Genomic DNA, 27720 nt, shown 5'->3' with positions numbered 1-27720 from the left:
ATCCAGTAACCTTATCTGTTTAATAGATTTTTTTTACTTTTTCTATACCTGAAAAAATCATAGACACATCTCCAGTCAGTAAGGTAACCTTCCACCTAATTATTTAGACTTTATGTCAGTGAGGGGAACACTGTAAAGACACCCTTCACACTTGGATGCGACTTGGCCAGTGATGCATTTGAATCCTGTATGCCTGTTGTGTACTACAGGCCTAACTGCAAAAGTGAGATTTCCAGCTGTAGATATTGAAGGAAGAGACTTAAGAAAGACCGAGTATGATAATTTTTGTCCTAATCCATACAAAACCATCTGGGGAGATTTGCACGGTATATTGTGAGAACTGTGTTTTGGAGGTAACACAACTCCCATCTACAGTAAAGAGATATTTATTCAGTAGAATCTGGCCTAGTTATTGTCTCCTGCACCATATGTCGACCATTGCACTCTATACGCTCCCTGCTTTTCACCCATACAAACACTTTATCACGGGCACCAGAACTGCTATGCCCGGGGTAAGTGGCTGTCTTCATTTCACTGTCAGTGTTCCTGCAGGAGAAATGAGGGATTACTCAAATCAATGAAAATTCGAATCGCTGACTCACCCATGTAACGCACAGCTGAGACTGCTCCTCCAGAGGGAGGGTTTATTTTTGGTTACTTTTCTAACTAAGGCCTCATTCACTTTTCCGTTTTTCACTGACGTGTGCTGTCCGCATTTTCTTCGTACAGCACACATACCCATTGACCATGGTTCAGTAAAAAAAATCACGGGGACATGCACTGCGTTGATCTGTGATGCGGACCAAGCGCACCCATTGAAGTCTATGGGTCCGTGAAAATCACTGACACACATCCATGTTGTGTCCGTGTTGTGCGAGTTTTTCACTGAAGACTAATAGGAGATTCTTTAGAAATTAATTTTCAGCTGAGCAACGTCGGTGAATCACGGATGACACATGGATGGTAAAAACGGAGACACGGACCAACCAATGATCCTTTACAGACAGCTTCATGGATGAAACATGTAATGAACATTTTAATGAACGTGACACTGACACGGAAATGTGAACAAGGCCTAATAGAGAAGGTCCTGAGCTAGTGATCTCCTTCTACTATATCCATTTGTGATATAGGGATTTGTACCAGCTTTCTTTGTAGCAGAAAGGAGTATAGTAAAAGGGCTAAAACTCAATGCGGTGAAACAATGTCGGACAGATTTACAGTAATATAAAGAAGAGCTCAGTTCACTACTGTGTTTCTTACTTCTTGCAGGTTCAATTTAGAGACACAAAGGACGGTTACTATTAACACCAATAGATAGATACAGTAGGTCTTCATGTTAAAAGATTTCAAATTATCTACAGATTTTTAGAAGTTTATATCACAAATTTAAACCTTGTATTCTTAGCATTTAGAAGCATATCTGTTGTTCAACTTTTAAGCATACAAGTGTATCATTCATCATTCATCAATGGGCCATGTCTGGCAATACAGCTCATAGAGTGGGTTCTGAATAGGAGCTTATCCTGATTCAGACATTCAAATTAGTTTTTGGGATCTTGTCATGATTAATAAATCCATATTCAATGTTTATTTTTCCACCTTTTTTTTTCATGCAAGTCATTGGATTTCACAAAGTATTTTGAGGCCAGCCTAAACAAATTTGTGAAGGAATTATTGGGTTGGGTTGCGAAGTGTCGTAATTTAGGCCATTGCTCATATCCAGTAGAGGTTACATAACTACTTATGGTGAAATGAAGTTGTGTATCCTTTCAGGTGCCCAGAAATTGTGTGTTGCAATTTCGTTCTATTTATGAATGATATACCAATATAATTTCCAGTAGAGACACCTATGGGGTCATTTATCAAACTGGTGTAGAGTAGAACTGGCTTAGTTGTCCACAGCAACCAATCAGATTCTACCTTTTATTTTTGACAGCTCCTTTGGAAAATGAAAAGCAGAATCTGATTGATTGCTAGAGGCAGAGTTCTACTTTACACCAGTTTGATATAAGACCACAGTAATCTTTGTAGTTCTAGGTAGCCCTATGTACTCTAATTGTCCATTGAGAATGTTCTGATGTTGTGTTCTAAAAAAGTGTTTATTTTCTTAAACAATGATATTTAAAGGGGTTTTCCAAGAGTAAACTATTGAAGACCTATCCTTAGGATAGGTCATCAATATCTGATAGGTGGGGCTCCAGCTCCTAGCACCTCTGCCGGTCAGCTGTTTGAAGAGACTGCAGCCTTTTCCTAGGCCAGTGACTAGTATTGAACGAAGCATTCGAAGCAGAATTCGGTCCAAAGTTTAGAAAAACTTTGATTCACAATGAATCTGAATTTCCTTGTGCTTTCTGGTAACTAATTCATTTTTTTCCTAAAATGGCAGCTGCACGTGTTACAAAATGAAAATAAGAAGCCCGGGAATGCGAGATCACCATTAATGCCGTCACCTGTGATGACACAGCCCTATAAAACCCTAATCCTGTGCAGTCTCTGCCATTGTCCTGTGAACTGAGTATAGGGAGAGACATGACAATGATTAATAGAAGAATATTGGAGAGGGAGAGCGCAGGGAGACTTACTCTGCGTCAGCTTTATTTATTTATTCCTACATTTACTTATTCCTACATCAGCTGTAAATATAATTCAGTACCAATAAGATGGACGCCTTTATTATTCCAGTGCCAGCGTGCCAACCAATACCATCCAGTCTGCACTCCTTATGGGGGACAGGTCTTAATGATAACCATCCTCATCTTTTGCTGGCTTTACTTCTTCCAAATCATCCTTCAAAGTCTCCATGTCCTAGAAAAGTCAGCAATATGCAGAGAGAGGAGAAGCTGGAAGTTCCTAATGACATATTCTCATCGATATTAGATGATGTGGAAAAAGAGGAAAAGCAGATGGCAGAAGAAGGGCTCCCACCTATAGGGCTGTGTGTGTAGCAGAGCTGTGTGTGAGTGTAGCAGGGCTGTATATGTATAGCAGAGCTGTATCTGTGTGTAGCAGAGCTGTATCTGTTTTTGGCAGTGCTGTGTGTGTGCCAGAAGTGTGTGTGTGTTGCAGACAAATACTTAAAAATAATTAGCAGAACAAGAATCATGGCAGGACTAACAGAGCAATGACAGGAGACACATTTATTTGGATAAGTACATTTAATGAGGTGACGAAATGCACCATAGCTGGTTGTTACAATGGTCAGCAGATGACACACTAAGGGTAGCGGGAGCTGACCAAAACTATTCCCTCCACTACGCAACACCCTAAAGTTTTTGACCTTGACCCCTCCACTTCAGTAAACCACATTCCCTTCAAAGAGGACCTAGAAAATATTTCTTCAGATTTTTATTTTTATTTTTTCTAAAACTGGGGTGTGTCTTATAGTCCGGTGCGTCTTATAAAGAGGAAAATATGGTACATGGGGCACCATATGTATTGTTGGATGCTCTCTAGGCAGATAAAAAATAATTGTGAAACCTGAGAATCCCTCTAAGGATAATATAGTGTACTCTAAAGTTTCTATCATGGAGATATGAAAAGTGTCAAAATAAACATTTTTACCATTCACTCAGATTTTGAAATCCACATAAATCTTGCCCAGACTTTCCAGTCACTACAGGCTGGGTAGTGGATGATTCTGACATGTGTGATAGTTAGGGATTAGCAATTTGACTTTGGATGCTTCATGCTTCATCCAAAATCGATTCACATTAAACTTAGTTGTATGGAGCAGGAGCTCCATACAGTATTAGAATGTATTGGCTCCGATGAGCCAAAGTTATTACTTCGTGAAGTCTCGTGAGACTTCGTGTAATAACTTTGTGAATTAAATATTACTGTAAAAAAAAAACTTGATACTGAACTCTGGTTTGGTTCCAAGTGGTACCCAAGTTAGGCATCAAGGATTTTTTACAGTAATAATTCATCAAGTTAGTACACAAAGTCTCGCTAGACTTTACGAATTAATAACTTCGGCTCATCGTACCAATCCCCGCTCCGTACAGTATTACAGCGAAGTTTTATGCAAATCGACTTCAGATGAAGCATCTGAAGTCGATTCATTTATTCCAAGTGATAATCACTACATTTCTGGTGGGCTAAAGGTGGGATATTTCATCCAAGTTGCCCAAAAAAATCTGGACATCCTGTGATTGGACTCAACAACTGAATCCATGTATGTAAGTAAGTGTGAGATGATACTTATAGGATAGCAATGCACTCTTTCCAAACTTCTCTGTAAACATGGACGGACATGGACGGTAGAGTGTGGGGCTCATCATAGTACTCCTTACTATGGCATATCACTACAGCAAACAACCTGTCCAAGTAATACAAGGGTGTCTTAAGCCCATCAGAATGGGAACAGCTCATACAGAATGGCTCTCTGTTCAGGCTTACAGAGGGGATCCCCAATTGGGCACCCCCATCTGTTATATTCATATGCACTAATGGAACATTTGAACTGGACTTTCCTTCTTGAGAGAACCTCTGTTTCCAAAATTGTAAACCAGAAAGGTAGTGGTTGGGGAGTATAATGGCTTTATCATGTAGATTAAGTTAATACAAGGCATTTACTAATGTATTGTGATTGTCCATATTGCTTTCTTTGCTGGCTGGATTCATTTTTCCAGCACATTATACAGTGGTTGTTTGCATTGTTACGACCACCCTGAAATTCAGCAGCGGTGGTCGTGCTTGCACACTAGAGAGAGCATTTATAGATGATATACTGATATTATGGGAAGGCAATAGAACACTTTTTGATGATTTTGTCACCGTATTGAACACTAACAAGATTGGTATGAAGTTCACTTCAGAAATACATGAGAACACTATTACATTTCTTGATTCTGGTGGCTGTTTTGCAAGCGGGTGTGGACCCACTGCCCCACTGACTGGCTGCACTCTGGAAGGGCGTAACTAAGCCACTACCTGGTCTTCACTAGAGCCTCTGATGGTGAGGATAGGCTTGAGCCGTTAGGGTAGTTGCCAGGTGCCACTTCAGAGCAGTCCCCGAGTCAGTGGCAGCTGAGTCCACGATGCAAGCACAGAGGGGATGTACGTGGCCAGGAGCGATCAAGCAAGATCAGTAAGCAAAGTCCAAGGTCAGAGGCAGATGGCAAACAGTCAATGATGAAAGAATTTGTCAATCCAGTGGATAGCATAAAATAACACCATCAGACAATTTATACATTGTCAAAGTACAGGCATTGGGGGTCATTTATCAAACTGGTGTAAAGTAGAACTGGCTTAGTTGCCCATAGAAACTAATCAGATTCCACCTTTCATTTTGGACAGCTCCCTTGGAAATCTGATTGGTTGCTATGGGCAACTAAGCCAGTTCTACTTTACACCAGTTTCATAAATGACCCCCATAGTCTATATAGCAAAATGTGCTTGGCCAAAGATCTATGTCGGCAAGACAATATAAGAATTGAGACGGCGATTTTCCAAGCATATTAGCAATACAAAAGCTGATACACCTCTATCACAAAATGTATCCATGGTGGTGACCCTAAATTCCTAAAGGGGTTGGCTACTTTCTGGCTACTTTTAATCAATATGTTTGATATGATGAATGTACTTGCTAATATACCATTTGTTGATATTCTATATTTCATAAAGTATCCCTCCTTGTTGGCCATGTTTTTGTGTGCTATTCACAGGAAGGCTGCTGATGGAGGGTCATGTCAGGAAAATCACTCAGTCTCCTCCATTTAAATACATTGCACCTGCCATCTGTACTTGCACTGTTGGGAGTTCAGTGCAGGTGCTTGTACAGAAGAAGCTGAGTGATCAGTGGCCATTGTATGGATATGACCTCTATGCAGACAGCAGAGAAGATTTGACCAACAAGGGTAAATGGCATAGAATATTAAGAAAGGCTATATTAATAAGTGTCATATAGTCCTCTTACTGTACCTACACATTGGTCACAAGTAGCCAGAAAGTGGTAAACACATTTAAGCTTTTGGGGAGTCTGCCAGAAGTGACTTGACCCAAGAAAGACTGATCTAGATAAAATCATACTACAAGAAGAAACCTGATGGATATATTGTCTAGAGAGTCTGAGTCCTAAGGGACTTAAGTATTTTGGTTATAGCAAGTTATCCCCTATACACAAGATAGGGGATTACTATGAGATTGGTGGATAGGGGATAACGAGTTATAATTGGAATACCTCATTTTGAAGGGTTCTCATCCTCTCTATGAATAAAGAAGTAATTCAATTTAGTTCAATGAGCCAAAACAACTGACTATTATTAAAAACAAACATAAGAGAATTCAAATATATGAATATAATACCCAGGGCCTTATTTAGAATCAACAAGTATACAAGTCTATTTGGTACCTAACACTAAGAGTCGAGTATTACAGAGCAGCTATGGCAACAGTAGGAGATACTCACCCTTGCATCCAGAATGACAGTGCACCTCAAAACAGAAAGAGCTAGCAATAAATCTGATGTGCTCCATATCACTCTGGAAGATTATGAAATAATGAGGATAGGTGGTGTTTATAGGTTCTTATAATGACCTTTTTAAAATTGAAACCCAGTAAGTGGGTAATCTACAATAATACAGCATTAATCAGTGTAAATAATTAGAAAATACCATTAGGGTGGCGGTATTATAACAACTGGGATTACATTGTAAAGATCAGCTCAATAAGAAATGATAAAAAGAGCAGAGTTATAATTACCAAGCCAGCAAGATCTAAAAGATATTGCAGTAAAAGCATTGCACTAATCCCACTAGAAGAAGATTCTATTTAATATCAAATTTTTAAAATTTATTTTTTGCACTTATCTAGCGCTACTATATTCCGCAGCGCTTTACAGACATTAGCATCACACTGTCCCCAATGGGGCTCACAATCTGAGTTCCCTATCTGTATGTCTTTGGAGTGTGGGAGGAAACCGGAGAACCCGGAGGAAACCCACACAAACACGGGGAGAACATACAAACTCCATGGAGATGTTGTCCTAGGTTGGATTGGAACCTAGGACTCCGGTGCGTTAAGGATTTATTACTAGGGATTTATAGATAAATAATACAATGTGGGCATTCAGTCTTCCTAAGATGTGTTCGTTGTAATTGAAAATCCTGTTCAGTAGCTTGTCATTTTCTCCTTACTACAGACTATAAAGTGTCATACATATACTGTACAATGACTGCATATCGATAATGAGCAAATTTTCAATGACCTTCAATAAAGCTGAGCGAGGCTGAAGCTTAGACTGAAGCTGGCCTACAGCTCTGACCCATCACTCACTGTTGTGTAATTCTTTAGGCCTTGGCTCTATACTGTTATAATCAAAGCATTTGACATGGTTCCTGGTTTGGCTCCCCAGACATTTTTAGCTGATTAGAAGTCCTGCTGGTTTTCTTTCCCGCTTCTCTCCCCTCTATTTCCTGAACTGGAATGGTACCAGATTCTGAGTTTCTGGCTTGTTCCACATTATTTAGAGGTTTCGAAAAAGCTGAATTTCAGCATTTAGAATTAAATTTTCTTATTTTTTGAAACAGTGGTAGATCCAGAGCCTGGTCTCGGGAGGGGCACAGTCTGTCAGACTGTCACTGGCACCGCCGCAGTTGTCCGCAACCTGTGAGGTCCCTTCCCTGTCCTGACTCCCGCACGGCGCTCCTCTGTTCCGGACTTCCAGTTCCCGGGCCCGGAACTTGGTGGGCGGGCCTAATTAGAATGGCTTGTACCGGCTTTATTCTGGCTGGCTGGCAGAAAGATGCACGTGGGGGGAGGTGGGTGGAAGGGACAGGGTGGGCCACCAATGTCGCCGGCGCCGCCGCACCAGTGTATGGGAAGGAGCCCTGAAATACTTATTAAAGAGGACCTTTCATGGGTCCAAACATTGTAAGATAACTATCTGTATATGTAGCGCGGCGCCCAGGGATCTCACTGCACTTACTATTATCCCTGGGCGCCGCTCTGTTCGCCCGCTGTGGCCCCGTTACCTTCTCCGGCGCTGTATGGTAATTGCTACAATCGGAACACCAGGGAGGAGTCTGCCCTGTTTCTCCCTGGGCATTCCTTCTCCCTGGCTGTAGCGCTGTCCAATTGCTACGCTACAGTTTTTTTTTCCCTGGCTGGGAGCTCTGCACTGCGATTGGACAGCGCTACAGCCAGGAAGAAGGAACGCCCAGGAAGAAACATTGCCCCCCCCCCGGATCCGCCAGTGCTTTTGAAATGTTGTCAATTCCAAATGAATATGTGATACATAAAGCTGTCATTTCCAGATCCAAGAGCCATTGCAATCTTTCTAATTGCAAAAGCTTGAGTTGGCTATATATAATCTGGATAGATTATGTGTGTGTGCTTTATAAAATACATCTTATACTGTAGAGGTTAGCGGGAGAGATTTATCAAAATTGGTGTAACGGAAAACTGGCTTAGTTTCCAATAGCAACCAATCAGATTCCACCTTTCATTTTTCATATTCCTTTGGAATATAAGAGATGGAATCTGATTGGTTGCTATGGGCAACTAAGCGAGTTTTCCTTTACACCAGTTTTGATAAATCTCCCCCAGTATGTTTGATTTCGTTTCAGTGTGAAGTCACAGAATCTGATCTCACGTGAACATGGCAGGAGGTTCATACTAACATTGTGTCTTATCTTTATATTCAGGTGGATCTCATAGTGTTTAAGGATCATGAAGAAGCTCTTCCTGGCTTTATTTACAGTGGTGTACCTGACCTCTGTACAATCTCAAATCAACCCATTATCTCTTGAAGAGCTTGGTTCAGATATTGGAATCCAGGTGTTTAACCAAGTGGTAAAGAACAAGCCTCATGATAACGTGGTCATTTCTCCTCATGGAGTCGCTACAGTGCTTGGCATGCTTCAGCTGGGTGCAGATGGCAAGACGAAAAAGCAGCTGATAACCGCCATGCGGTATAAAGTGAATGGTCTGTATTTATTTTGTCTGTTTCTCCTAAGTTGTGTTTGTGGATGAGTTAGATTGGAAATACTGTAAGACGTGTACATTATGAACTGAGAGTGAGGACCTGTGTTTATTGAGAAGATTCGGTATGGGGCAGTTTGGGGAAAATGTGTTATTGTGTGTTTACCGGGTAGGCGAGGTATTCTTTTTGAAGGTAAATCTTCAGTCTTTGAAGAACTTTTCATTAAATATCAGGAAAAGTATTCAATTTCCTAACAATTCTTTTTAAAGAGCACTATTTAAATGGTAACATAAATAGAGACACAAGTTCATATTAATTCACTATACCTAAACTATTGCTGAAACCACTCTGGTGCAACAGCACCTCTCAGAGCACTCTGCTCCTTTGGCTTTACTAGCATGTGGAATATGGATCCATGGAAAATAATCTGTACGTTGACTACTGGAAAAGCCAGGCAGAGCTGATCAAACCCAAAGTTGCAGAGCACTCTAAGGTTCTGTCCCCGTTAAAGTGTCCCTCCAATTCAGTTCTACTTCCTGATCAGGTTTCACAAGGTGCTAATTAATAGAACTTGCGGACAGCACTCTCAAGATATCTTGCTGGGCAACTGTACCACCCAGAACCCATCTTGTGCTCCTCTTTGCCCCTTGTCCATTTGGATGAGAGCACTGAAAGGATGTACCTTTCTGTCGAAGAAGCAACACAGGGGTCTTTGAGGTCTTTACAGTAAATGCTAAAACTACCTTTAGCAATATATTAGGGAAATCACTTTAAATAAGACATTGATTTAATTTCACTAGATTCTGCCATCAATGTCCAACCATTGTGACACCATTTGCAAGGATGAAGCGGGAATGGTTGGCCTGATATACTCAATGACCAACCATGAGGTTCTTGATTGTGTCTCCATTTATATAATAACACAGAGCAGTTCAGTCTTGGGGAATAGGAAACTCCCCACTAGTACTGTATAGGCTATATTATGACCATCTGTAATGTGTCCCAATGTGGCCTTTCCAAAAAATCCTTGAGCCAAATTCATGTTGTGCTTACTTTTTAGATTTTCATGTAACTTTTATATTTTTTCTTTTTACATTTACTGCTGGATATGTAATTTGATGTAAATATATTTTTTTTTTAGTTGTTGGGAAAATACTAAAACGGATCAACAAGGCAATAGTAGCTAAGAAGAATAAAGATATTGTGAGCACGGCCAATGCAGTGTTTGCCAACAGCGGATTCAAGATGGAGGAACCTTTTGTCTTTAAAAATAAAGAGGTCTTTCAAAGTCAAGTGAGAAATGTTGACTTCCAGGACAGGAACACAGCTGCCTCTGTGATCAACCAGTGGGTAAAGAATGAGACAAAGGGTAAGTAGTGCACAGATGTGCTTAACTTACTAATGTGAGTCTTGTACACAGAATATAGAAGAAGCTCAAATAAAAAGCAGTCTATCAATGGATCACATCGATTTACTAAAAATATATATTTGGATAATATGTTAAACTCTTAAAGTGTATGAGATGTACTCCAAAAATGTTATATCTACATGTAGACACAGGATAAAAAATTTTTTAATATTAAAATTCTTATTTAGCCCCATGAGACGGAGAGCTGGATTGGTTAAAAAGGATTCAAATTCTATCCTACATCAATAGGTCTATACATATGTTAACTATAACATTATGGATGTTTCACCTAGTGGCTTACATTTACACAAACTATACGTTTATGATGTTTGTGTGTGTTCGATACCTTATTTGGAATAAAGATTTTCTATATATACATTTTGTCTTATGCACATGATCAAATGTTGCAAAATACGGATACCGGTCGTCTTTCATCCCCATTTTTTGCGAATGCATTGTCTTCAATGGGTCTGTGTTCTGCATTTTGTGGCCATGTATAGGACATGTTCTATCTTTTTGCTGAATGGACATATGGGTGAGGAAGGCACGCATATCATCCGTGTGCTTTTCTGCATCCCTATGTCCATTCCACAAAAAGATAGCATTTATGTGCAAAATGCAGTCCACGGACCCACTGAATTCAATGGGTTCACAAAAAAAAGGGGATGGCACATGGACTGCATCCATGTTTTGCAGATCTGCGATATGCAGACATGGTCGTGTGCATGGGGCCTTTTTCTATCCATTATCCGTTTTTAGAGATCTGGTCTATAGGTCAGTATAAAATCAGGAACATGTTACACGTAAACCATAATCAGGCAATTGACTCTGTGGAGAATACGAGGTGTACTGACCATCTTCTCTTCCAATGTCTTACAGGTATGATCGACAACTTACTATCTCCGGAGTTGTTAGACAGTTCGATGACCAGATTAGTTGTAATCAATGCCCTTTATTTCAAGGGTCTTTGGAAATCTCGTTTCCAACCAGAGAACACAAAAAAACGGACCTTCCATGGTCCTGATGGAAAAGCTTATCAAGTACCAATGCTGGCCCAACTTTCTTTGTTCCGAAGTGGTAAGTAGTAATGAAATTACTTGTTTTGTTCCAATAACCTGTACTTTTAAAATGTTTCACTGTTGCCACAACGTTGGCAGATAACAGAGGTTAGTTTCCCGGTGAGATCTTCTACTCTTATCTGAGGAGTGGCTGATGTAGGGTGCTTAGAACTGGGGAATGGCTCCTATGGCAGAAAGAGCAGTGCAGGAGTTGGGTTGGCCATTACAGAGGTCTACGGAGCTGTGTGAGGACTCATTTCTGCAGGGTGATCTGTAGTTCTTATTAATACCACTGGGATATGTATTTTTTAATCACTTTTTATTCAACTTATTCGGCAGGCAAAGTGACCCAAAAAAAGTTGATTTAGTCGCTCAGATTTTTTTCTCCAGTGAAAGCATTCAGCGTACAGGATAAACACTTTATATTTTAATAGTTTGGATTTTATTGGGGTTAGTTATCAAACTGGTGTAAAGTAGAACTAGCTTACTTGCCCATGGCAACCAATCAGATTCCACCTTCCATTTTCCAAAGGAGCATTCAGTAATGAAAGGTAGAATCTGATTGGCTGCTATGGGCAACTAAACCAGTTCTACTTTACACCAGTTTGATAAAGGACCCTATAGGTTATTTAAAAAACAAAAATTTACATGCAAAATGGGATTTAATTTTTTTCTTTTAATTCCCTTTTGTTTTTTTAATACCCTAACTTCTGAGTGGTTGTCATCTTTCAAGGGAACCGATCACAGACATCATGTTATAAAGCCGGAGGGGCTGAGCAGATTGATATATAGTTTTGTGGGAAAAATTCAGTACAGTTTGTCATTCATTTAAATTACTGTTCATTCTGGGCTTTGAAGTCTAAGAGGCGGTCCTATCAGTGATTGACAGCTATCTCTGTATACACAGCCATAGAGGGCAGGCTGTCAATCACTGATAGGACCGACTCCTTGATTTCAAAGCCCAGAATGAGCATGGAATCTAAATGAATGAAATACGAGTTATAACATCCTGCTCACACTTCAGAGACCATGTTCAACGTGACAGGTTCCCGTTAAAGACTCAATTTCTGCCATGGTCGGAGAATGTTGGGAAGGGTTAAAGGCAGTCTGTCACCAGGAATTTCAATGTTAAAACAAGAAAAATGTCTTGTGAGGTCATCTCACCTGAATGTATTGATATCTTTCACTTCACGTTCACTCTGTGCACTCTTCCTCTCCTTGGTTGATATGACCAGGTTCCTGCATAGTCATCTTGACTGGTCCTGTCAATCAGGTGTGTGTGTGTGGGGGAAGGGGGTCTGGAGAGAAAAGTAGTGAGTCGCTTGAACACACTCTCAGTACACTTAAAGGGGTTCTGCAGTTTTTTTTAAACTGATGATCTATCTCTGGATAGATCATCAGCAGCTGATCGGTGGGGGTCCGACACCCAGGATCCCTGCCGATCAGCTATTTGAAAAGGCATCGGCCCTGGAAGTAGTGCCGCGGGCCTTCTCGCTGTTTACCGCAGGCCCAGTGACGTCACGACTAGTATCAATGGCCTGGGCGGGGCTAAGCTCTGTTCACTTGAATGGAGCTTAGCCGTGACATCACTGGGCCTGCGGTAAACAGCGAGAAGGCCGCGGCACTACTGCCAGTACCGCTGCCTTTTCAAACAGCTGATCGGCAGTGGTCCCAGGTGTCAGACTCCCGCCGATCAGATGCTGATGATCTATCCAGAGGATAGATCATCATAAAAAAAAACCCTGCAGAACCCCTTTAACTATACATGTGCATATGGATTAAATGGGTTGTCCCCTTTCAAGAAGACCATGGACAAGTCAGGGATTGACCTGTAATCAAGATAAATGATTACATACTTGATAGATCCCTTGCGGTGGCTCCGGTTCTTCTAGTAGGGATCTGTTTTCCCTGCTGCTGCGGTGGCATCACGATAACAACATATGACCTCTGCAGGCAACCCCTGATTCCTTAAGTACTCTGTTGAGTCCACCAATCTTGTGAATAGTTCTCAGCACACAAAGGAAGTGTTATCAGTGACTGGCGGCTTTCTCTATATGAACACTTAAGGGCTCATGCACACGAACGTATTTTCTTTCCGTATCTGTTTTTTTTTTTTTTGCGGTACCGTATGCAAGAACCATTGATTTTAATGGGTCGGCAAAAAAAAAAAACGGAAGTTACTCTGTGTGCATTCCGTTTCTGTATGTCCGTTCCGCAAATAAATAGAACATGTCCTATTATTGTCCTCATTACGGACAAGGATAGGACTGTTCTGTTTGGGGCCAGCTGTTCCGTTCCACAAAAATACGGAATGCACATGGACTTTTTTTTTTTGTGGATCTGTATTTTTTGTGGATCCGTTTTTTTGCGGACTGCAAAATACATACGGTGTGTGCATGAGCCCTAAGGCTGTATTCTTCCGGAAATCGCCAGCTGGTCAGCGGAGTAGACAGCTACTATTACATGCAGTGATCTCCTCCACAGTAAAGGGGTTGTCCAGTTTTCTCATATTGGAGAAGACATCAATATCCGATTGGCAAGGTTCTGACTCCCGGCAGATCAGACTGCAGTGCATTTTCTTCACTGTTTGCCTCTTTGCTCCACCGCTGCAATGTCGATGGAGAGCAGGTAAACGGTGAAGAGAAATGCAATGCTCATTGGAGCGCTGGTCCCCTCTAATAGCTGATCTGCTGAAAATCAGAACCTCACCAATCTGATATTGATGACCTATCCTAAGGATAGGTCATCAATATAGGAAATCAGACAATACCGTTAAGTTAGAAAAAGCAGAGATATAAATGTATAAGTTTTCTGAATCTTTCCCCGTAAAAATATATTAATCTGCTCAGCTCCTCCTGCTCTATACCATGCTAGGTAACTGCATATTGCATAGCATTTTGTACAGCTACCCAGTGACGTGTTGTGCAACATTTCATGTAATGTGTTTCAATGGGTGTTCGCAATGTGAAATGCGATATACTGCGTAGAGATGGTTGCATAAAATCCTTTTTTTTTTTTGCGACTGTCACGTCGCAGTTGCAGCATGTTGCATTGTGACACCATGGGAATACATTATATGACATTAATGTCATTATGTGACATTAATTTCGCCTTGTAGCTGTACCCTAAAAGTGCTTTTTTCCCAAAAATGAATCACTAAATGAAAGGTATCGTTACATTAAGCTGAGCTAGCCCTACAGCATGAGTAAAGCTTGAGGGCACTTTGAGTATTTGGTAGTTACACTTATTTATTTTATATATTTTTCTATTAAAATCCAGGATCTGCAAGTACTCCCAGTGGCCTGTGGTACAAGGTGATCGAGCTGCCTTACCATGGAGGGAGTGTGAGCATGTTGGTAGCGCTTCCTACAGATGAAAGTACACCACTGTCTGCTATCATACCACACATTAGCACAAAAACCCTGCAAAGCTGGATGACCATGACCCCTAAGAGAGTACAACTGCTTTTGCCTAAGTAAGCTATTTTCAATTTTTTTCACACGGTAATTGGTACCTTGTGCACATATGTAATCCTAAAATAGTCTTGCTATGGTACGTGGTAAGGATAAGCGAATTGACTTCGGATGCTTCATCTGAAGTCGATTTGCATAAAACTTTGAATACTGTACGGAGCGAATGCTCCGTACAGTATTAGAATGTATTGGCTCAGATGAGCCGAAGTTATTACTTCGCAAAGTCTTGCGAGACTTTAGATAATAATTTCATAATGAATTTCTACTGTAAAAAAACCTTGGTACCAAACTCTGGTTTGGTTCCAAGGTACCACCTGGAGCTGAACCCCAGTTCGGTACAAAGGTTTTTAAGTAGAAATTAATTTGAAAAGTTATTACCCGAAGACTCGCAAGACTTTGCGAAGTAATACTTCGGCTCATCTGAGCCAATACATTCTAATTCAAACAAAGTTTTATGCGAATCGACATCGGATGAAGCACCCGAAGTCGATTCACTTATCCCTAGTACGTATCTTTCACTTTCCATGTTCTTCTAGTTGGGTTAAAAATACCCACTCCATCTTTGAAACCCTCTTGGTTAATAGTAAATATCTTGGTCGCTTTGCAGCAGATTTAGGAGCGATTAATGACAGTGCAGCTTTCATTTGTCAAAAGCAGAATCTGAAATGCAAGCTATGCTGTGATTGGTTGCTATGAGCGACAAAAGGTTTTTCCTTTAGAAACTTTCATAATTCTGCCCAATATTGAGAGTTTTCTGTGCGCCTGTGGCAATGTCAGACTGGTCCACCAGAGTACCAGAGGATTCTCCTCTGGGCCAAGGCTCTTAGGCTGGGTTCACACTTGAGCGTTTTACAGCGCGTTCAAACGCGCTGTAAACGCTCAACACATGAAACCAATGCTTCCTATGGCCCTGGTTCTCACTTGAGCGTTTTACAGCGCTGAAAACGCGCTGTAAAACGACCTACGCTCAAACAAGTACTTGAGCTTCTTTGGGGCGTTTTGACGCGCGTTTGTGGCCATAGGACATTGCAGTCAATCACACAAACGCGCGTCAAACGCGCGTTTACTATTGCAAAAAACGCTCGTCAAAAACGCGCGTCAAAAACGCGCGTTAAACGCGCATATCAAAGACGCTCAGGTCTGAACCCAGCCTTATACCACAACAGGCCACAAAGGCCCAGGAGAAAAAAACATTTGGAACTGCCCTTGCAGACAATAACTTGCCACTAGGGTCTATTTGTTTGACTCAAAACATATTAGACTTTATTGATGATATGAGGGTTGGGCCACAAGAATAATTCCCTCTGGTGGGCCTAGGGAACCCCAGTTTATCCCTGGCTTCTGGTAGCTCAGAATAAGGCCTCCTGCACATGAACGTGTGCGCCCCGTTGCTGTATTGCGGACCGCATTTGCAGATCCGCAATACACGGGTGCCGTTCCGTGGGCATTCCGCATCACGGATGCGGACCCATTCACTTCAATGGGTCCGCAAATCTGGAGATGCAGAATAGTGCGGGACGGAAGCACGGAACGGAACCTTACGGAAGTACTATGGAGTGCTTCCGTGGGGTTTCGTCTCGTACATGTCCTATCTTTTTGCGGAATGGCCGGATCGCGGGCCCATTAAAGCGAATGGGTCCGCAATCCGCTGCGGCTGCCCCACGGACGGTGTGCAATCTGCGGGCTGCAGCACGACCACGGGGCGCACACGTTCGTGTGCAGGAGGCCTAAGGTTGTGGAAAACTACTATTAATGAATAGTATGTTTGGTTTCCTTTTGCCTGTCAAGCCTGTACTCCTGTACGTAACTCTCACTTCTATGACCAAAATGCTGCAGATTATTATAATTACTTTTTGAAAATCCGTATTTTTTTCTAGGTTCACAGTGGAGGCAGATGCTGATCTAAAGCACCCTCTTAGAAACCTTGGTATCACTGATATGTTTGACTGCTATAAAGCTAATTTTACCAAGATTACAAGTAAGTTGGAAAAGCATGAACTACAGAGAGAGTTCCCTTTCTAAACCTACATTACTTCCAAAACCTCGGCATAGACCTTGAGATAAAAGGGTATTCCGGCTATAGATTAGTGTGGGTCCCAGAGGTAGGACTCTCACCGATCTAATGGTTATTCCCTGTCCTATGGATAGAGATAATATGAGATAACCACCTCACCCCTTTAAAGGGAATATGTCACCAGAAAATGACCTATTGTTTAAGGCCTCATGCACACGTTGTTTTATTCCGTGTCCGTTGTTTCATTTTTTGTGATTTTCTGCGGACCCATTGACTTTCAATGGGTCCGTTGAAAACTCGGCAAATGCACCGTTTGTCATCCGCGTCCGTGATCCGTGGTTCCAGTCCGTCAAAAAATATAACCTGTCCTATTTTTTTCACGGAAAACGGTTCGCGGACCCATTCAAGTCAACAATACAAGCGCAGCAGGCTGGCGCTGTATTGTTTCTGTAGCTCCCATGCACTGCAATGGGAGGCACTGAAACTGGGCTTAGTCTCATCTTGCCTTAGTCCCTTTAGGACTTCCTGTCTTTTGAGAGCAGCCACTTCTATAAGAGATTTTTCTAGGCATGCTCTGACCTGTGCAGTGGTCAGAAAGGAACAGATAAGCTGAGAAATCACCTATTATGAATGGTGCATCCTGTTGTTTTTACACTAAGCCTCTCCTCTAACTCCACCCAATGCATAACTATACTCACCCAGTAGGTTATGTGTTTATTGTGTGGCCCTTGGACAACATAGGTGTTACATAGGAAACAGCGCAAGTAAGCGATCTGGGGCTAGTTTCTGCTTCACATAATACTGCACACTGTGCTATCCTATACACTAAATATTGCCAGGACCCAAATATTTCCATCATCAGTGGCAGCAAATAGAACACTAGCCAGACCTGCTCATCTGTTCCTTCACCCACACAGCACTGTGTATAAAATCATAGCGGGGATCTCATAGTTTCAATCTCATGAGTGGGGCTGAATTATTAGAATTTTTAATTTTGATTAATAAAGATTTTTTTCATGTTTAATTTCAGTTAGGGATTCCAAACAAGGGCTTATGAACACATACATATTATTTTTCCCTGTCTGTGCTGTTTTTTTTTCTCTTTGCGGCCCGTATGCGGAACCATTCACTTAAATGGGTTGTCCGGGTTCAGAGCTGAACCCGGACATACCTCCATTTTCACCCAGGCAGCCCCCCTGATGCTAGCATTGGAGCATCTCATGCTCCGATGCGCTCCCTTGCCCTGCACTAAATCGCGCAGGGCAAGGTCTCTTTTGTTTTCAATAACACACTGCCGGGCGGAGGCTTCCGCCCGGCAGTGTGTTCGGTGACATCACCGGTTGTGCACATTACTATACAGAGTGTATAGCAGGGGGCACCATTGAAAGCATCAATCTGATTGGTTGCTATTGGCAACTAAGACAGTTCTACTTTGTACCAGTGATAAATCTCCTCCACCTGCAGTGCATTGCAAGAATACACCCTGCCATAAGCAGTCGCCTCGTTTTGACGGCTTCCACAAGGCGATGAATCAGTTTCTACATGTCCACTTCATTTTATTTATTTTTTTATAAATATAAAACAAGTAACATGTGGTGTGCCAGAGGGAAGAAAATAATATAATAGGACAAGCAAATAAATTGACTATAAATGTTTTATTTACTGCTGTCAAATATAATAAAACAGTTTATAACATAATAAATCTGACACTATGGTACACAACTGCAGCAGCAGTACAATAGAATACCACATATTGATTTAAAAAAAAAAAAGATAATTATAAAGTTGCGTAAAGTCGCCTTCAGAGGTCAAAACTTTCATATGGTCTGCAGAGAATTTCATTTCATGTATTTGTACGCTGATGCCATCTGATGTCAAAGACTGGAATAATTCAAAGGCAAGAAGTCTAAAAGAGTGGTCAAATGAACCCTCTATAAACTTCAGATTGGCTAAAAGGGCTCAGGCTTCCCAATTTACTCAAGTTAAAGCCATGTTTGTTCCAGCAGCAGATCTTCTATTGCCATCTGGTGGACAGATGAAGAAATTGTTTAACCCCTGATTTCATAGCTGTATTTCTACATTGCTCGCTTACATCGCTTTACAAAAGGAAGCGAGCAAAACATTCCAGCTTGAATCTGCTAAGCACATCATGTTGTGTCCTGTTTCCAAATATGAAATACACAAGACATTGCACTGCGTACTATAAGTAATATCGCTGGTAATTTGTTGCAGTTGTGATTTAGCTTAATTCACTCTCCACCTTTACATTAATAGTTCAGAGCAAGTTTATGTTTCCCATATGCTGCAGAAAGCTAAAATTGAAGTGAAAGAAGTGGTACCAAGGCCTCAGCAGCCACCGGTAAGAACCGCAGTGAGAAAAGCTCCCTTCATTTTATTACCCTATCAGATTGAATTAAGATTTCATCATGTCATAATCCAGACTCCTGAAGAGTATAATCAGTCGGGTACTATGCCTGATCATAAGATTAGTCACGTCAAACAATCTTCACTAGTGTTAGAGCTCAGGCAGGAGTCCTTATGGTTCTGTACAGCACTGTGGTGCTACCTCTGCAGGGCACCAACCTAGAACTACAGCTATATTGTCCTGGGGAGGTGGTGGTGGGAGGGGGGGGGGGGGGGGGGGGGGGCAGGGTGTTCACTGTTTTTGTAAAACTTTGTAAATGTAAAAAAATATATTAAAGCCATACTAAGTGCTGCACCCCATTGGTCTCCTCCAAGAGCCATTTACCAGATCTATATTTGTCATAGCCGTACATACCGTATGGCTTTTCAACTAGAGCAGGGTTCCTCAACTCCAGTCCTCAGGCCCCCCTGTTGGTCATGTTTTCAGGATTTCCTTAGTATTGAGCAGGTGATGTAATTAGTGTCCGTGCATCAGGACTTACCACAGGTATTCATTCTGTGGGATATTCTCAAATCCTGACGGTAGGTAGGTCCCGAGGACCGAAGTTGAGAAACCCTGAACTACAGGCTCATTCCTCTGCCAAGCGTTTGCAGCGTTCTAGTGATCAGTGGGGGACAACCACTGTTTAAAACTTCTGATAAGTCTCTGACATATCAGAAGATATTTGACATGAAAGGGAAAAATCAATGTTTAATGGGGTTGTGCAAGAATAAGAGCTCCAGCTTGGCTGGACCTGTAAAGGGAAGCTTACCTACATACTACCTGGCGCTGGCTCCCCCGCTCCTTCTACTTCTGGTCTGCTGCAGCCAATCATTGGCCATGGCAGAGACCGGAACTCCTTGTGTCATGTGACCATTTGTCATGATGTAAGGGGAGCCGGTCAGTGGTTGACTGCAGCCATGTCAAACCAGAGCCCAGAGGAGCATTGCAGTCCTGGAGGAGAAGAAGCAGGGAGCCAGAGCCAGAGGGATTTCCCTGTTCCCCTGTGGGCCAGTCCGAGCCTGCACGTCATACAGGGGCGTACAAATAAATCATTGGGCCCCATAGCGAGAATTTGAATTGGGCCCCCATGCCCTGTTCTTAGCCCCTCTCACTACACACACGACTCACCTACTTGCGCTGGAACCCAACAGATTCCATTATAATGAATGCAATAAAGTGGGTGCCGACATTGTTTGGCATATGGCGGACACAGCGATTCAGTATTCTGCTCCTTTGCTAGAATACCAGAATCTGATCACAAAAGTTCACATAGTCTTACCCAATTAACTGTGCCGGCTGATTATTATATAGTGTGCCACTGCCATACCTCCCATGAACTGTTCCTGCTGTGCGGCTTTTTATATAGTGGCGCACTATATAATAGGAAGCACAGCAGACACAGCTCATGGGGGGGGGGGGGCGGCTATGGTGGCGCACTATATAATAGGAAGCACACCAGACACAGCTCATGGGGGGGGGGGGCGGCTATGGTGGCGCACTATATAATAGGAAGCACACCAGACACAGTTCATGAGGGAGGGAAGGCGGCTATGGTGTCGCACTATATAATAGGCAGCACAGCGGCAAGCACAGTTCAAAATGGTGGGGGCTATGGTGCACACATAAGCAGACAGCAAGCACAGTTCATAAGGGGGAGCTATGGTGCCACCATGGCCCCCCTTTATGAACTGTGCCAATGCCACCTTAGCCCCTCCTTATGGACTGTGCCTGCTGTCTGCTCTGCTGCTTATGTATGCAACCCTAGCCCCGACCCCTATAAATGCACTTTGCCTGCTATTGGTGCTTATAGTGAATACTGCCCCCTAACTCTGAACTTTGGCATTTCAGTGCACACTGCTGCTAACCTACTGTGCACTTGCTGTTGCTGTCACTGTGTGGCAGAGCGGCAGGCAGAGTAGATCTTCAAACAAACTGAATCCTGGAGGAGACGATAAGTCACTCTCTCTGCAGGATGGTAATGCTGGTTCCTGGTCACGGCAGTCAGGTCACAGCAAGGCCAGCAGCAACAGTAGTCCCGCAGCACGGCCGGCTCAAGTTCCCCTGCTGGGTGCACCGCTAGGCCAGCCAATCAGCAGCATGCTCTGCTACTGCTAGCACAGCACTGCTAAATGCTGATTAGCAAATCAACCAGCGCCCAGCAGACAGAAGCGCTTTAGGCTGCAAGCAGGGACTGTGACTGCCAGCTGAACATGGACTGTGTAAGGGGCCCATCCGAACACAGGGGAAGCAGGGACCAAGAAGACATGCCCCGAACCATAGACAGGAACTCTGAGCAACCATTTTTATTTAGTTAAATTATGGGTTCGGGTCCATTCACAGCTGGGCCCCCTTCCCCCACTGGCCCCATAGCAGCTGCGTGGTCTGGCGTACGCCACTGACGTCATCCATATTTTGCAGATACATGTTTTTTGGACTGCAAAATACATATGGTTGTGTGCATAAGGCCTAAATGGAATCTGTTTATTTGTGCCCAATTAGCAGAAGTTGCTGTAAATATTGGTTTGTTTAATTTTCAGCTGCAATTTTGATAGCAAGATCATCTCCTCCCTGGTTTATGGTGGACAGACCATTCTTGTTTTTCATCAGGCATAACCCGACAGGTGAGTTTTATTCATACATATTATATTAGATATTTTGTTAGTCATGGATAGGCTCTGTTCACATCTGTAGGGAGGTTCCTTTAGAAAAGTCAGTCGCAGCTTCTTTTGTTTTTGAAAAATAGAATAGTGCTGCCTACAGAGAACTACAGTTGCAAGAAAAAGTGTGTGAACCCTTTGGAATGATATGGATTTCTGCACAAATTGGTCATAAAATGTGATCTGATCTTCATCTAAGTCACAACAATAGACAATCACAGTCTGCTTAAACTAATAACACTCAAAGAATTAAATGTTACCATGTTTTTATTGAACACACCATGTAAACATTCACAATGCAGGTGGAAAAAGTATGTGAACCCCTAGACTAATGACCTCTCCAATAGCTAATTGGAGTGAGGTGTCAGCCAACTGGAGTCCAATCAATGAGATGAGATTGGAGGTGTTGGTTACAGCTGCCCTGACCTATAAAAAACACACACCAGTTCTGGGTTTGCTTTTCACAAGAAGCATTTCCGAGATGTGAATAATGCCTTGCAAAAGAGCTCTCAGAAGACCTACAATTAAGAATTGTTGACTTGCATAAAGCTGGAAAGGGTTATAAAAGTATAACCAAAAGCCTTGCTGTTTATCAGTCCACGGTAAGACAAATTGTCTATAAATGGAGAAAGTTCAGCACTGCTGCTACTCTCCCTAGGAGTGGCCGTCCTGTAAAGATAACTGCAAGAGCACAGCGCAGACTGCTCAATGAGATAAAAAAGAATCCTAGAGTGTCAGCTAAAGACTTACAAAAGTCTCTGGCATATGCTAACATCCCTGTTAGCGAATCTACGATAAGTAAAACACTAAACAAGAATGGATTTCATGGGAGGATACCACAGAGGAAGCCACTGCTGTCCAAAAAATACATTGCTGCACGTTCACAGTTTGCACAAGAGCACCTGGATGTTCCACAGCAGTACTGGCAAAATATTCTGTGGACAGATGAAACCAAAGTTGAGTTGTTTGGAAGAAACACACAACACTATGTGTGGAGAAAAAGAGGCACAGCACACCAACATCAAAACCTCATCCCAACTGTGAAGTATGGTGGTGGGGGCATCATGGTTTGGGGCTGCTTTGCTGTATCAGGGCCTGGACAGATTGCTATCATAGAAGGAAAAATGAATTCCCAAGTTTATCATGACATTTTGCAGGAGAACTTAAGGCCATCTGTCCACCAGCTGAAGCTCAACAGAAGATGGGTGTTGCAACAGGACAACGACCCAAAGCATAGAAGTAAATCAACAACAGAATGGCTTAAACAGAAGAAAATACGCCTTCTGGAGTGGCCCAGTCAGAGTCCTGACCACAACCTGATTGAGATGCTGTGGCATGACCTCAAGAAAGCGATTCACACCAGACATCTCAAGTATATTGCTGAACTGAAACAGTTCTGTAAAGAGGAATGGCCAAGAATTACTCCTGACCGTTGTGTACGTCTGATCTGCAACTACAGGAAACGTTTGGTTGAAATTATTGCTGCCGAAGGAGGTTCAACCAGTTATTAAATCCAAGGGTTCACATACTTTTTCCACCTGCACTGTGAATGTTTACATGGTGTGTTCAATAAAAACATGGTAACATTTAATTCTTTGTGTGTTATTAGTTTAAGCAGACTGTGATTGTCTATTGTTGTGACTTAGCTGAAGATCAGATCACATTTTATGACCAATTTGTGCAGAAATTCATATAATTCCAAAGGGTTCACATACTTTTTCTTGCAACTGTTTGTTTCCTGTCAAAACTGGGCTGTGGAACCTGATGCACTCCTCCATTTTATAAGTCAATGGGGTCCATAGGCTGGTATAAAGGATCCTGCGTTAAGCTTGGTTTCCTTTTATGATGGAGACGAAGACAAAAGATGCATGAGGCTGGGTCCACATCACTGTTTTGTTTTCCGTTCTTCTGATTCGTCAGACCAGAAAAAACAAAAAACAAAAGCGGATCCTGAATTTTTAGCATCCCTTGTGACAGGGGTCGTTGCTAGGGTCTCAAAAGATCCAGGACCCAAGCCCCAGTGCATATGGCCCAATTTACTAAGTTGACCTAAAGGCCCCCTCCCTGCCCACTCTAGCACTATATAAGTGCATAAAATAAATAAATAAAGACATTTTACTGTACTTGCTATACAGCAGCACCTACCTCTCACAACCAGGGCCTCCCAGGTGATGTCTCTTCTGATGTAGATCTTCTTCTTTGTGATCATCTTCTCCATTTGGTCCAGACAACTTCTTTCAGCCACACCTCTTCTCTGCAGAGTTTGACACACAGAAATCTTAGCTTCTTCACTTTTCTATCATCATTCAACCTAGAGTCCCAACAGTGTTTTCCTGCTGCTCACTGTGCTCCCCAATACCCCCAAATACTATCCTGAAGAAAAATGAGTGCCATACAGATAGTCCTCCCCCCCATTGGAATAGTGCTCCTCAAAATCCCACCAATAGTAATTCCCTTCTAGAATGCCCTCATTAGTAATACTGCCCCCTACAGTGCCCCCAACCGTGATAATGCTCCCCAAGAGTGCCTCCATTACTAGAAGAACTGTCCAGTATTATTAATGCCCAGTAGAAATAAGTAGAAATAAGACCCCCCATAGTGCTCTTAGTAACAAGAAGGTGGATCTATTTGTCCCTTCTATGGAGCCCACAGCATTAATAAGAACACCTAATTTCCCTTGGATTTAAAAAGCCCCTACAGTGCCCCCAGTATTTATATTGCCCCCTAGTGTTATAAATACTGGGGGCATTTCAGGGGCCATTATAATAGTAGGGGGCGATATAAATACTGGGGGCACTTCAGGGGCCATTATATCACCCCCTACTGTTATAAAGCTCTCTCCACAGTGCCCCCAGTATTTATATCACCCCCTACTGTTATAATGCTCACCCTGGAGTGCCCCCAGTATTTATATCAGCCCCTACTGTTATAATGCCCCTACAGTGCCCTCAGTATATGTTATAATGATCACCCCTTGCAGTGCCCCCTGTAGTTATATTCCTCCCTTTAGTGTCCTCAGAAATTATAATTCCTCAGTCCCTCCACTATACAGTCCCATGTAAATAACACTATTTCCCTCCGCCGTAGAGTCCCATGTAAATAACATCACACCATCTCTCCAGCCCACTCCAAAATACAGTCCCATGTACATAACATCACTTCCCTTCCTTCAGCCCCTCCTATATACAGGCCCATGTAAATAACATCACCCCCTCCCCAGCCGCCTTCAACATACAGTCCCATTTTTATAACATCACCCCCTCCCCAGCCACCTCCAATATGCAATCCCATGTAAATACCATCACTCCCTCCTCCAGCCACCTTCAACATACAGTCCCATGTAAATAGCATCACCCATCCTCAGCCACCTCCAACATGCAGTCCCATGTAAATAACATCATCCCCCTCAACATTCAGTCCCATGTAAATAACATCACACCCTTCCACAGCCACCTTCAACATACGGTCCCATGTAAATAACATAACCCCCTCTACATTCAGCCACATGTAAATAACATAACTCCCTTCAGCCCTAACATACAGTCCCAGTTAAATAACCACAACTTAAAGCATTACTCTGGCTCTCACACTGAGAATCTATCACTTCACTTACCTCTCCTGATGTAGCAGACCTCACCACAGCTTCTTCTCCAGGACTTCACCTCTTGACTGCTGAGCGCCGACCTCTCCTGCACTGGTCACATGATGGTGACATCATTGCAGGTCCTCAACCACTTCCTTAGGCACTGAGCACATTTACTGTGATATCATCACAGGTCCTTCAGTTCTTCCTGTGCATTAAATTGTATTGCTGTTCTGAGGAGGGCAATACAGTTGTATCTATCCGGCAGGCAGTACACTCGGGGCCTGGGACAAAACATCCGGGGCCAAGGCCCTGAATGTTTTAACCTAGCAACGCCTTGTGATCATTTTGCACCTGTGTTTGTCAGTTCCGTCAGAGATCTGTTATTTTATACGCGAGAAAAAGTTCTGCATGCATCGGGCAGTATAAAAAGCCCTTCAAAAGGGATTAATTTGTTACATCATTGAGCAGCGCTCATTATGGCCAGGCATCGGTCTATGTACAAAGACCCTTAGCCATAAATGAATGGGTCCTGATGCTCATGTTAAGAGGGTGGCAAAGGGAGTGTATCTGTCAAAAAGATGTATAAACATCCTAATGTGTGCATGTGTGACTATAATGTCTTCTGTTTTATTCCAGGTGCCATTCTCTTCACAGGACAAATAAACAACCCCCAAGGGTGAACAACTCGCATCATACATTCTGAACCTGGTGTTTTTTTGTACATTACTCTAGTTTTATTTTGTGAATGATCATTTTAAATGGGAAGGCTTCACTGTGCTTTGAATGATATTTTATTGACCTTTGTATGTATTTTGATACAGTAGCTCACATTGCTGTGTTTGTTTTTGCTCTTTTTTTTAACTACTGAATATGTTTTTCTTTAAGATATGTAGGTTGTTTTTGTAGATCTTTTACTGTACATGGTTTTTGGTATCTCAGAGGTCAGTTGCATTGGAAGAGGTCAGTTGCGTGGAACGTACACTGGTGTCTATTGTATTTAATTGTACAGTATTTGTGGTTGGGGTGCTGTTCAGTACCCCAGCCTTCCTTGGCAGTACTTTGGCATACATTCTACATATCAGATTTTTTATTTTATTTAGGGAGGCAGTTCTATATATTTTGTGAAAACTGGAGAATTGAGTGTATTTTTGTTTTATATATATATTTCCTGTAACAAATGATGCATGTGTTCTTTCAAATAAAACTCTCCAGACTGCATCTCATGTTTTGAGGTGCTTTAAAAGTATGTCTAAAGTTATGTTTTTTATTACTTCATTGTAAACTTCTGATAAAAAGACACTATTTATTAGACTTTATAAATGTTGGGGTTCAACTTAGGCTACTTTCACACTAGCGTTCGGGTGTCCGCTCGTGCGCACCGTTTGAAGGGGCTCACGAGCGGCCCCGAACGCATCCGTCTGGCCCCAATGCATTCTCAGTGGAGGCGGATCCACTGAGAATGCATCCGCCTGCCAGCGTTCAGCCTCCGCTCCGCTCAGTGAGCGGACACCTGAACGCTGCTTGCAGCGTTCGGGTGTCCGTCTGGCCGTGCGGAGGCAAGCGGATCCGTCCACACTTACAATGTAAGTCAATGGGGGCGGATCCGCTTGAAGATGACACCATATGGCTCAATCTTCAAGCGGATCCGTTCCCCATTGACTTACAATGTAAAGTCTGAACGGATCCGCTCAGACAACTTTCACACTTAGAAAATTTTCTAAGTTTTAATGCAGACGGATCCGTTCTGAACGGATGCGAACGTCTGCATTATCGGAGCGGATCTGTCTGATGAAACATCAGACGGATCCGCTCCGAACGCAAGTGTGAAAGTAGCCTTATCTATCAGAATGGCAGGCCTGTGGCTTCAAACATCTTTTTTTATCCTGTTATACAGATGTATTAGGTATTTTCTATGCCAGAGGCAAATTTAAAGAAGGCATAATTACCAATCCATACTAACTCTAAAAACATGGCTCATGAGAGTTTAACCTATCAGGGTTCTAGGTGGTAACCGCAGTATCTTTTCAGGTCAGTAGGATCGTCATCCCACAGCACATATTGCCACTACGGATCTCCTGGCACTTTGTTTCTGGCAGGTAAAGGAAAAAAAAAAAATGGGGGGGGGGGGGGGGAGGGATAGTAGAGGTCATGCAATATGTTGAGTTTCCTTTCTCCCCTTTTCCCCTTTAAC

At 42.4% G+C, this 27720-nt stretch overlaps 1 protein-coding gene across 1 annotated transcript in view; it reads left to right on the top strand.

Annotated features, from left to right (window-relative positions):
* Positions 1-26693, top strand: part of SERPINE2 (serpin family E member 2) — an 86215-nt gene extending 59522 nt beyond the window's left edge. The window contains 9 exon segments of the mRNA XM_040428010.1: positions 8649-8929; positions 10068-10295; positions 11214-11411; positions 14672-14867; positions 16743-16842; positions 19152-19209; positions 19212-19238; positions 21824-21907; positions 26166-26693. Of these exon segments, the coding sequence (XP_040283944.1) occupies positions 8674-8929; positions 10068-10295; positions 11214-11411; positions 14672-14867; positions 16743-16842; positions 19152-19209; positions 19212-19238; positions 21824-21907; positions 26166-26209 (1191 nt within the window). The 5' untranslated portion in view covers positions 8649-8673 and the 3' untranslated portion in view covers positions 26210-26693.
* The last annotated feature ends 1027 nt before the right edge of the window (positions 26694-27720 follow it).

This window comes from Bufo bufo, chromosome 4 (assembly GCF_905171765.1).
Source record: "Bufo bufo chromosome 4, aBufBuf1.1, whole genome shotgun sequence".
Taxonomy (NCBI): Eukaryota; Metazoa; Chordata; class Amphibia; order Anura; family Bufonidae; genus Bufo; species Bufo bufo.
The sequence above is the reverse complement of the archived record's forward strand: the minus strand, read 5'-3'. Positions and strand labels throughout refer to the sequence as shown.